Source organism: Sinocyclocheilus rhinocerous, unplaced genomic scaffold (assembly GCF_001515625.1).
Source record: "Sinocyclocheilus rhinocerous isolate Xijiao unplaced genomic scaffold, SAMN03320098_v1.1 scaffold557, whole genome shotgun sequence".
Lineage (NCBI taxonomy): Eukaryota > Metazoa > Chordata > Actinopteri > Cypriniformes > Cyprinidae > Sinocyclocheilus > Sinocyclocheilus rhinocerous.
In genome coordinates, this window is record NW_015633548.1 from 930,521 (window position 1) to 942,781 (window position 12,261).

The 12,261-nt window shown below is 38.6% G+C and overlaps 1 protein-coding gene across 1 annotated transcript in view; it reads right to left on the minus strand.

Moving 5' to 3' along the window:
• Positions 1-12,261, minus strand: part of LOC107744528 (vascular endothelial growth factor receptor kdr-like) — a 50,959-nt gene that overhangs the window by 30,669 nt on the left and 8,029 nt on the right. The window contains exons 2-10 of the mRNA XM_016558224.1: positions 7,890-7,986; positions 6,402-6,598; positions 4,821-4,945; positions 3,701-3,863; positions 3,418-3,554; positions 3,086-3,254; positions 2,869-2,986; positions 2,542-2,711; positions 1,611-1,767 (exon numbers count right to left, since the gene is read on the minus strand). Of these exons, the coding sequence (XP_016413710.1) occupies positions 1,611-1,767; positions 2,542-2,711; positions 2,869-2,986; positions 3,086-3,254; positions 3,418-3,554; positions 3,701-3,863; positions 4,821-4,945; positions 6,402-6,598; positions 7,890-7,986 (1,333 nt within the window). The remainder of the gene's footprint in view (positions 1-1,610; positions 1,768-2,541; positions 2,712-2,868; positions 2,987-3,085; positions 3,255-3,417; positions 3,555-3,700; positions 3,864-4,820; positions 4,946-6,401; positions 6,599-7,889; positions 7,987-12,261) is intronic.

A 12,261-nucleotide genomic window follows, 5' to 3' on the forward strand; every position in this document is an offset into this window, starting at 1 on the left:
CAAAAACACACACATTTAGAGAAATCATAATTGTTGAACCAACATTTGTAATAAGGAATGACATTTCTGCTCTGGAGTTTACAGAGGAAGTTTTTGCCTTTTGACATCAAAGCAGGATGTACACAAGGAAATACCAAGGCGTAAAGTTATAAGATTTCAGTGAATACCCTCTACTTTAAGTGAGAAACAGAAAACAGGTCTTCCCTTAAAAAAAAGAGGAAAACTGTTGGGCAAATTAACTTTTTTAGCTAACGTCTTTGAAATACATTTATATTCTGCCGTTAAACACAAGGTTTCATGGAACATGATGAATGAATGTTTTTTTTTCTGAATTTGAGGGCCATGTATCAAGTCATGTGTTTTATGCCTTGAACCGGCAGGAGACCAAAGACCTGTTTTGCATCAATCTGAGTGGAGGAACAATCGGATTAATGAGAGTCGAGGTCGGAGAGGAAACCGCAGCGTGACAGGAAGGGCTGAGTCATGCGTCACCGTTCAAAGGAAACACCCCCACTCTCTGGCCGGCTGAGATAAGGCTGATCCCAGAACTCCATGGTAAACAAGGGACCACTGATAACTTCTCACAGCCCCTTGATTAAGAAGACTTCTGAGAGATCACCTTCATGAGCACAATAATGATATCTCTAACATGGGACCGTTGAAAACACTGAATTTTATGGACACTTAATGACACATTAAGTAAAATATGATCATGTAGGGGATTCACTCCCACAACTCCCAAATCTGGCGGTGTGATCGTGGCAAATTTTTCTTTTTGGTCACTGCTCAAGAAATAAAATCATTTTACTGAAAATAAAAGAAGAATGGTTCTATTTTTCTTCCAACTAGGGCATTGCAATTACCCTCCAATGTACCTCTCTCATTAGATGTTGAAAATCAAGTCTTCTCACCATCTATATTATGAGCTGTTGTGTTTACTGCCATCGCTGATTATATTTAGAACAGGCAAAGTGGTATTTTGGCACTGTGGTACAAAGCCCAAAGTATTTTTCTCGCAAATTTGGCAGTACCCCTTGACAAATAATTATTCTCAATTATGAGAAAATCTTGTCATGACACACCAACTAAGTTCAGTGGACATCCTTAGCGTTTATAAAGGTTCACTAAAAGGCTGGCATTAACACTGCAATACTGTTGCTTATAGCACAATGCAGGCTTGGGGAATGAGAACAATAAATCGTCCTCACATTTACAGAGCCAATGACTGCAAAATGTAGCTCTGGGGCTATTTTTCATCAATAAGCATACTTTATTTTGGACCGATGTCAAGGAAACGGATTCAGTTCATTTGAATAATGAGAGCTGTGGGTAAAGGCCGACATTCATCATTGACTTTAACACCTCAGCAAGAAAAGAGATCTTCAGTGTAGGAGGGTGACAACTCTCTATGGAGCCACAAACCAAAATTTGTGAAAATGACAAGAAAGACCAACCCTTGTCACAATTTTTGACACAATGAAATGTGATTAGAAGTAATGCAATCTTTTATCTGATGTAAAATACTAAACAGAAGACCTGTTGATTCAAAGTAAATCTGAATATGAACAGTAACAAAAATCAGTATTTTTTTTTGTGTACTATTGACTTACTCTGTAAGATCAGGGCTGGGGTCACACGGCTGCCAAAACCAGGTAATGTTTGGCATGGGAATCCCAAATGCAGTGCAGGTGAGCTGGTGCCCCTCGTTATATTTGTAAGCTTGTGGGCCCCCTGGAGCCACATCCTCCTCAAAGATCTTTGGCTTCACTGTGTGCGTATGGACATACAGATCATCAATCATTTAAATGGTCAGTCTGAGAAAAAAATACAGATCATTTGCAGATCATTGGCTAACACTAAAAAAACTTTCACCTCATAATTCCAAAATGGAAGAGTAAGAATATTCAGGCTTATATAATATTCAGGGAGTAATATTGCCTTTATGGATCTCATTGAAGAGCATCTGTGCTCATGACGGAGAAAAACAGCATGTTTGAAGATTTAGCATCAGGCAGATTTCAGGATTTGATGAATGATGCCCAAAAACAATTGCAACCAGAAATCTCTTAACACCGTTTCCATTGTTTTTGACCTTGGTTCTTGGTTTTGCTTTTGGGTCTGTAATGATGTCATATACTTCAGTTCAGGTTGAGGACAGAGACACATTAAAATAAATATTTTATATTAGGCCAAAGAAGGCAATCATAGTTGTGTACATTGTGGGATGGAATGTTTCCAAAAATTAAGGGGACATCTGGGCAGCACATTATCAAAATCTCAGCTCTGACAGCACATTCCAGAACTTTCTGAGATGAGCATATCAATTCATCTGCTTACTTTGATTTCTCCCCAACACATTCAAAATTTGCTAAAGAATCTGTTTAGCTTCACTGATATGTAATTAAAATGCAACTAAAACTATTTGATTTTGTGCTGTTAGCTATTTATATTAGTGTTTAGTTGTGACAGCACTATTTGGTCCAGTATTGCTTGAAGCAAAGAAACCCCTCAGATGATCATATTACAGGCTTTCTGCATTACTTCTGACGTCCAGCCTGTAGCTGAGGTTTCTGTAGAGACCCCTCTCCTGGTTTGACAGAGCGATAGTGAAGATCCCAGCATCCTTCTGCCTCACTTGTTTTATGGTGAGGCTGTAGCCCGCTGTCTCATAACATGTGGAATTTTCTGAAATGGCAACTCCATCTTTGTACCTATACCAAAAAATATAAGGCCCCACCAATGCAATAATCATACAATAAATTCATTACTAGTGGAATACTTTTACATGGTTGCTACACATTAAATTTCTCTCATGGCATTTGAGTCATTTCTTTTCTTTTTTTTTTTAAATGGAAAGCATGAATTTACCACAACACTCTGTCTGGTGCTGGCAAGGCATTGACCCGTGGCTCAAACTGTACCTTTCTACCCTCTATGGTAGAGATGAATTTGCGTTTATTATGGGTCACATTGAGGAATGGATGCTCTGTAGAGACAAACAGAAAAACAAAATCCAAGAAATTTATTAAACTTTTCAACAAAATCACAAGTGTGTTAAAGTAGAGGCACAACATTACATCCTCACCGTATACAGTTACTTTAGTTGAATAATGCTTTTTGTCTTCAATTGATGCTATGCACACATACGTGCCCTTGTCCTCCATGGTCACATTAGGCATGATTAATGCGTTACTCATCATGACGGTTTCACCAGCTTTGACCCTATTCTTTTTAATTTCTTGAGTGTGATTGATCTGAAAGCAAGACAGGAAGTTCAGAGGATGTCAGGCCGAATTTTACATAACGCCAGTTCAAATCAGGTAGCAGATCTGAATGGGTACAGCATTAATCTAAAACTAAATGGCTTTTGGTAAAACTCCAGCATCTTTAGCATCTTATCATCTCCTGATAACTCACCCGACCATTAGGGAACTGCCACTCAAAATCAATTATGCCATTGTAAGTGGTCTCTGCAGAGCAGTTGAGGATCAGGGTGTCACCGACCACTACCTTTGGTCGTTCTGGTTTGATGCCAATGTTTTTCAGCTCCGCCGCTAGGCACAGAGAACAGGAGGTACCAACATGAATCCAGGTTATGTCATGAAAAAAGCTTTTGTAATTTTTAATGACAGATTTCAAAAGGTAATTGCGTAACTGGGATTTTCTCCTTAATTAATAATAATAATAATAAATGACTCACTTATCCTTAAGAGCATGTAGACTGATGAAAATTGTTTGCCATCCACACTGGTCATACACGTAATCATTTGGTAGCTGTCATAAGGTTTCAAGGGAATCTTGAAACCTCTCTTTGGATCCCACTCCACCCTACTTTTTACATGATCGGTCATAGGATTATTCATCTGAAGAGCAAGAGGAGAGAATTCCTTTAACAAATTTTCTTATAAGTGACAGTTCTTTCAGTGAAGAAGGAAACAAGTTGTGTGAAGATGTTACAGCCTATGATTAGTAGCCCATCCAGTAATGAGGAAAACAGGGCTGAGCTTGTCTGTGTGAAACTGATCATGGTTGAGTTGTATACTCAATTTCGCTTCTTTTGTTTGTTCGGAGTCCAAGTGCCTTGATAGGAAAGAAGGGAAGGAAGGAAACAGGAAGGACGAATGCCACAGATCTTCCAATGGCAGGAAGGTTACATTACTATCTGTGCCATCTGGCTTCGAAGTGTTTGTCCATAGCAAAGAACTGTGAGAAATGACCATAGACCCACTACATGGCCACTGTGGAAAAAACACTACTGTTGAAGTTGTTCGCTGCCAGTGCAGTTTAGAGGACCAAATCTATTTTTACATATTATGTAAGAAGTTGCTTACTAGTATACATAATAAAATAAAATAAAACATTGAATTAAAAATTTTATTAAATTAATGAACAGAAGTTTACTATTCAAGTACAGTTTGTTTCCCTAACCTAGTCTTCATGGACATGATGCATAAAAAAGTTTAATATATAACCTGAGTTTCTATTTTGAGTGAAAAACAACAGTACAACGCTACCTTCCTGTTCTTACAGGAAGCAGACAGAGTGACTCCTTAGGCCTCCTTGAGCTTCCCAGAGCCTATGGCACACTGTCTCTATCTGTATACACATGCTCAGGGCTATGATGGGTGTCAGAAACGCACAGGCATTTTTCAGTGTCAGATCATACAAAACACATCCTCCTTTTTTCATATTCAAGGCTTTTGAGGCATGTAAAGCAGGTAAAATATTCACCTCCTCTGCATGTGGCCGTAAATTATATGTGAATATTTTTACATTAAGTGGGTTTGAAAACAGTGCAGTTAACATAAAAAAATACTCACAGTCTCAAGGATAACATGTTGATTCGGGGATGTTGTTCTGCATGGGACCACTAAAAAAGGTTCCTCCCGATATGCATAAAGCAGTTGTGCTATACTGTGAGCCTCCACAAATGGTTGATTGTGATCTATGATTTAAAATGAATAAAATAATACAGTAAGCACAAAATAATAACAGTTTGCTTAGCACAAAGCTAATTTACTGATAACAAATCCTATAATTCATTAATTCACTTATGATTTAAATGCCATTTTTAAAAGTATTTAATCTTTTATCAATGAATTCTTAGACTTCAAGCAATGCCTAGACATCTAGCCTAGAGGAGCAATTAAATATCCCAGATAAAGTCAGATAATTTTTCTCTTTAAACAGCAAACTGCCACACAGGCTGCTGGATAACGAAACAGAAACAGTTTGGCAGGAGGGAATGTTACTGTACAGCTATGCTGCGAGACTGGCATGATTAAACAAACAAGATCTTCTGTGTGCTGACAGTGTTCATGTAATAAAATATATTTTTTAAACAAACTTATCTCGCATAAACAGTGGAATCACATAGTGAGATGAACCAGGGGACTATCAGGTACTAAATTGGCTATATATGCAGCAGGCCACAGTGGTAGAGGTCTGCTAAACAAAACAGTTGGTGAGCCAGAGACTTGGTGAGCTTTGTTGTCATTTTCACAGCTGAAGTTATCACTGTCTTTTGCTATAGATAAACTGCAGATCAGCTCTTTTGGACATACCCTACTGTTCAAAAGTTTAGGGTCGATAAGATTTTTTTTAAAGAATGTTTTTAAAACAAGTCTCTTATGCTCACCAAGGCTGAATTTATTTAATTAAAAGCAAGGCTAAATACAACAATATTGTGAAATATTATTATTCATATATAATAATTATATATAATTCAATTCATTATTACAATATCTTTTGAGGGACATTTAAAAAACTCTTGCTTAAAATGTTAACAGCTTATGCAGTTGTCGGGAGGCACAGGAAGACTCTAAGCAGAAGCCCAAACAGGAAATTATCAAAGACCAGGCTTCCAGAACAATCAAACTCTGTTTCCATCTCTAAAGACATCCAGCTTAATATAAAATCCTTCCTTTTTTGTGTCACTGATTTTCTATTTCCTAGTCTTGTGACAGCTAGGTTCTGTCTTGCAGATACGGTTCAGTTGTCAGTGATTCAAATCTTCTAAGTGAGCACAGTCATAGCTGCATAGTCACTAGCTCCATTGCCCGGCTAACAGGTTTATGGCTTTGTTCTAGTTTCAGTCAGGTCTACAATGAGGCGAAGTTTCTCATTACTTCATCTCTTTTTTAAATCTCAAGCTTTTCTAATGGCTTGGGGTTTTTCCAGGTCCTGTTTTACACATTGAGAGACCTCAAAATCTCTTGTGGCAATTAATTGGAAGGAAAGGGCCAAGTTCCTTGGTTTATCCTGCAGGGATCATTTGTAACCACAAACAGTGATGTACACAAGTAAAAAACTTCTAAAGAGATGTTTTATTTTTCTAAACCAATTTTGTACAATCTCTGGGTCTATGCTAAAAACATTAATAAGTATTCTAATCATCTTACCTTTAACAAAAACATATGTGGACACCTCATGAATGCTAGACTTTTGGTGACTGCATGTGTAGAAGCCAGTGTCATTGTGCATCAGGTTGTGTATGACCAGCTTGCTGCAGTGCTTGTGCATTCTCTCCTCACACGGCTCAATCCGTACCGATGACACATCTCTGTTAGCCAGCTTCCAGTGCAGGGAAGTTGATCCTCTAATGTAAGTCACACCATATAAACAAAACATCAGCAACAATAAGGACAATTTCATAGCCAAGTAGGCTTATGCCAGATTAAATAATCATTGCAGAGAGTATCTGCTGCTATAACATTTGATTTTTAGCTATTCATGTCATATATTATAGAACTTAAAAACAAAATCAGGAAAATTACACAACCAACCACATACAAACACATTCTGCAGCCTCTTTTAGTTTACTCTGACCATTACAAACGCAATCCCAAAAGTAACTGAAATTAATCAACAGCAGATGTTTTTGATTGGCATCCTGAGCATAACTTTAGAATTAAGCATAAGGAGGGTTGAAAGACCAGTTTAATACAAATCCTTCATTGACTGATGCTTCTGCGGTTCCTGATTACATTTGTTTTAAATGTTACAAGAGCTCTTTCTGAATTACTGAAAATGAGTTTTTTTACTCTGAGAGCATGTCAGATTCTTTATCCATATTCTCAGTAGGGTTTATTTTGGAAAGTTTTAAAGTTTGTTAGTGTCCCACTTTCACATGGGAACAGGTATTTATTGAATGGAAGTGTTCAAATGTTTCACACAGTGTTTGTTTTTTAAAAGGGCACATTTTAAGGACCCCAGTGGAGAATCAGACATATCTCACATACTGCTGCTGCCTCTAGACTGATGGGTCATGCAACTTCAGCCTCAAATCTCTGTCCAGATCCAAAGGCAGTATCTGCTTCTGGCTCACAGGGCCTTCTAGGGAACCGTTACATTAGTTAAGATTCTTCAGGGTCAGCATTCCTGGCATGACTGCAATAGCATGGATTGCTCTCTCAGAGTCTAAATGTGTATGTTTCAGAAGTCCCCTGTCCCCTTCTCTTTCCGCTGCATTTGGATGACATAGCTATTTTGGGACTATATTGCTTTCTGAGAGCCTCTCATCCCACAAGCAAAAGCAAATGAGTTTTGTTTTGAAGAGTTATGGTGTGAGATCAGTGTGCTTGGAAACACACCAGCTGCCACCCAAGTGCTTATACCGAATTAAAGGGATAGTTTACACATAAATAAACATTTTGTCATTTACTCATTTACTATGTTCCAAACCTGTATAACTTTCTTCTGTGAAACATAAAAGAAAATATTTCTGACAAGATGGTTTTAAAAGGGCTATTTAAAATAATTTGGTAGTTTTATGTTATTCTAAATTGAGTTTAAATTTATTCTGTCTGAATACTGGAATGCTTAATTGTATAATATCAATAAAATGAGCATATTCTAGATTTAGTGTTTGTGTGAGATGGACACAGTACCTGCAGATGAGTGTGAGCATGTCACCAACATGCCGAAGGTGTGTGTCTCCGGCAGGAAGCAGCTGTGGATCAGGCAGATGAGATCCCTCTACCAACCCTACAGAAAACACAATATAGCAAAACACACAATCAGTGACACACTATCATTGCAAGTACATCCCACAAAAGCCACAATGTGGTCAAATTGACAGCCTTGAATATAGTAACACAACACAAGTTTCCAGGTTTCCAAGTGACTGTCAACTTTATGAAGATGTGCATTACAGTTATTTCTGGTGAATTGTAATACAAGCACAATGCTAAACTGTGGTTAAGCAAACCACAAATGGAACACTCTAAGGAAGTACAAGTTCATTACAGTGTAATTTGGAGACTCTGATTCAGAATGTTAAGCAATAGCCTTCTCGCTACCATGTTGAGCTGGACTGTCTGTGCTGGACAGGTTTGAGTTGGCAGAGATGTGGAAACAGTGTGTTTGAGCGTGTGTATACATTCTAGATCAGAGGAGGGAGGCCAGAGGTACAGCTGTGCCCCCCACGGAGGGGTCACCTCTGTCAGCACGTGTGTGAGAGAACAAGGCAGACCCCAGATGAATCAGATGTCCTTAAACACATCCTTCACATCAATCAGTCCCTATTTTCTGCCCTCTGCATAATGCCATCTTTTTATACTCTGATGAAGAGCTTCATTTTACTCGGATCTCTTGAGATCTCTTCTGTGTGCTATTATTACAGTGAAGGTTCACTGCTGGTCTGGGGCCAGGTAAAGCTGATGATAGGAGCCATGAGTACACTCAAGACAGGAAGCGGTATCATTCCCTCTGCTGCCCAGGATGGGTGACATTCGTCTCATAAGTGATTTCCTTCTTTTGAACCTACTCCCTGAACGCTTTCTGTTGTGGCACTGTAACGCAGGTTATTTGTGTTGCCAGGCAAAAACGGTATTATTTTGATTTTTTTTTTGTTATAAGAGCAGCCTTCTGGGAAATCTCCCCAGTGAAAAACACAATCTTAGATCAGCACCAACTTTCATTCTGGTCCAAGCTGGTCTAAATAGTGGACCAGCATCGCAATGCAGATCACCAGTTTTTCAGTCCTAAAAGCACAACGCTCATGCGTGAGACACTAAAAAAGTGATGCAAAGATGAAAGACATCCATCTAGTGCACATTTACATAAAAAAACTATTAAGTAGTTAAGTGGAATGCAAAAACATGTTTTGTGTGGACAGGTTCACTTTTTTCATTGTTTTTCTATGCATTTGCAGACATCCTCACTTTTTTGCGCCTCACACGTGTCACCATCTCAAGTTAAAAGAAGTGTGAACAACTAATAGTTCTGGTAACTATTTGAGTCAGATCTTAACTTAAGATTTAAGATCATAAAGTTCTGTAATATGGCGTCTGTGTCCAAATTAAAACACAAGCTAAAAAGGATTATTATCAGGATGATTTATAATGGCATTACACAAAGTTCATTTTCTTCTCATCTACACCCATATTACTTTCTCTCTTTCTTTCTGATAAAACACACTTATTAATAAGTAATGAAAGTCATGTTCTATTACTCATGTATAGCTTTCCCCCCCACGTGACTTAAAAACACAGCTGCATTCACAGAATGAACTTACTACACCAACACTGCCACTTAATATGAACTTCCTCTCAGTATGCTTCAACATCATTGTTGTTTCACAGTCCAAGGTTAGTTAAGGGGAGCGGATGTAACTGGAGCTTTTCACACAAAGTACACACCTCTATCAGCTTGATACTACCCTATGACCAGATGAGACATAACCAGACATAACCGCAGATGTCCTACTCAAAAAAATACCCTCCCCTATGGTGACTCTCTTATTGCACTACAAATCTGTTCTATAGATATTTAGACAGATTTGATTTGTAGATTTACATTTACACATAAAATAAAACACACATTAAAAATGTCTTTGCTGTGATGTTGGTGTCTTTCATAAATCATGACAAAAAGCCGCAGACCAAACTTTGTCAAAGACAGTAACTTTGCAGGTCCACCTCCCGTCTCAGACCAACACTATTCATCATGAAATTTCCTAAGCTCATATGTTGAACATTTTGTCCACATGTTTTATGAGTCAGGATGTTTTAGAAACACTACATCTTAATCCATTACATCAGAGTTACAAGAAGATGCTGTTCACACGGTACTGTAGGGTGAGTCAAACTGGATTTGACCGCTCTGAAATGCTTGCTTAGCACACAGAAGCTTTGGTCTGATACCAAATAAGTTTTTATGAGAATTATTGATTTCTGCTGACATCCACATATTCTTATTTTCCCTCAAAGCCTCGTTCGCAGATGTACGCCTGCATGCAAACACCAGCAGTGAATCACATCCTATAAAACCCAACAACTCTTCACAGCTGCCCTGTTCAGCAGGGGCCCCCAGCAGCCCACTTAAGAAGAGTGCTTTCTCATAAAAACCTTGTCTCTGTCCCTATACACCCACGTATTCCCACAGAACACAGACCACCACCTGCCCCTGATGTCTGCCCAGTGCTGACCTCAGAGCGGCACCTCGCCCCCTCTCCGCCAGCTGTGTACTGCATTCCTCCAGCACAGAGACCGAAAAATGCCAAAAATTAGGCTTGTTGTGGTGCTTCAAGGGGCCTGGGACCTGGTTTCCATTAAAGCCTATTAAAAATAAACGACAACCATGGATGAATGGAAAAAACACAGCGCTGATGCTACGTGGGTTGCCATATTCAGCATGATTAGCCTACGTGCCTCTCGTGGGAACATATAAAAGACATGTCACTGTCAAAGGATGCGCTCCTCCTGACCTCCTACAATCATGCAATCAGTCAATCAGGCGTGCTAATTGATGTTTGTAGTTTTGTGAGGAAGAACAAGAGAAGGTTCAGAGCAGAGAAGCCTGCACAAAGATGATAGATTTAAATGTTGAATAAGATGAAAGACAAAACACTCTGAATTTAAACTGAAATGATGTGTTGGCTTTCATGGAAAGCTGACTTCTGGAGAACTATAAATAATATCAGCATTGTGTTGCAAAACATTGTGACTTCAAACTGTTCAGCAAACATAATGTGTCACTGGTCCCTGGTGGATGTTAAAAAGCTGGAACTTATGAAGTCAGATGATGCTTAAGTTTGATTTTTTTTTTACAGATGTAATTAAATTTACTTGTGCACTGTCTTTTGTAGAGAGGAAATCCTGTCGCTGCCCAGTAAGCGTTGGCCATAATATGCGGAATTCCCTACTCTGTGGCTGGTACATGACTGCCTGTGCTTCCCATCCACCCATGTGATGCACAGTGCCGGTAAAGCAGTCTCTGAGGACAGGGAAGGGGTAATCTTTTTTGGGCTTACACAACAATAGAAATGTATTAATCATTTAACCTTGCCACAGAATCCATTGTGATTTCAAAGCTTTACAAGCAACAAAGGCTTCTTAATAAATAAAAATAACGTAAAACAATAGTAAGCGTGTCCATGGGCACAGAACCAAAACATCAGTCAACTGTTGCACGCGACCAATCGCACATTAATTTCTTTCCTGTCTTTTCCAGAAGTAGAAAAAGTACCCTTCTGGGACATGTAAAATTCCGTAAATACTGGAATTTTGCAAGACAGAAATTTAATGTGGATATTTGGCTATATAAGCTGACATATTACGACAAGAGATACTGTGACTGTACAATTTCGTTCATTATGTCATCTACAGTCGTGGTCAGAATTATTGGCACCCTTGGTAAATATGATCAAAGAAGGCCGTGAAAATAAATCTGCATTGTTAATCATTTTGATCTTTTATTTAAAAAATTCACATAAATTTCACACTTTCATTGGAGAATAAGAATTTAATATCATTATGACATAAATGTTTTTTCTCTAATACACATTGGACACAATTAACGGCACCCTTTTTATTCAATGCTTTTTTAAACCTCCATTTGGCATAATAACAGCTCTGAGTTTTCTCCTATAATGCCTGATGAGGTTAGAGAGCACCTGACAAGAGATCAGAGACAATTCCTTCATCCAGAATCTCTCCAGACCCTTCAGATTCCCAGCTCCATGATGGTGCTGCTCCTCTTCAGTTCACCACACTCATTTTCTATAGGGTGGCTGGAATGGCCATAGCAGAAGCTTGGTTTTGTGCCCAGTGACCCATTTTTGGATTATTGTCCGGTTGGAAGATCCAAACATGGCCCATTATAAGATTTCTAACAGAGTCAGTCACTTTTTGATTTTTTATCTGTTGGTATTTGATAGAATCAAAGATGCCATGTATCTAAACAAGATGTCCAGGACCTCCAGCAGAAATATAGGCCCACAACATAAAAAATACAGCAGTATATTTCATTGTACACAAG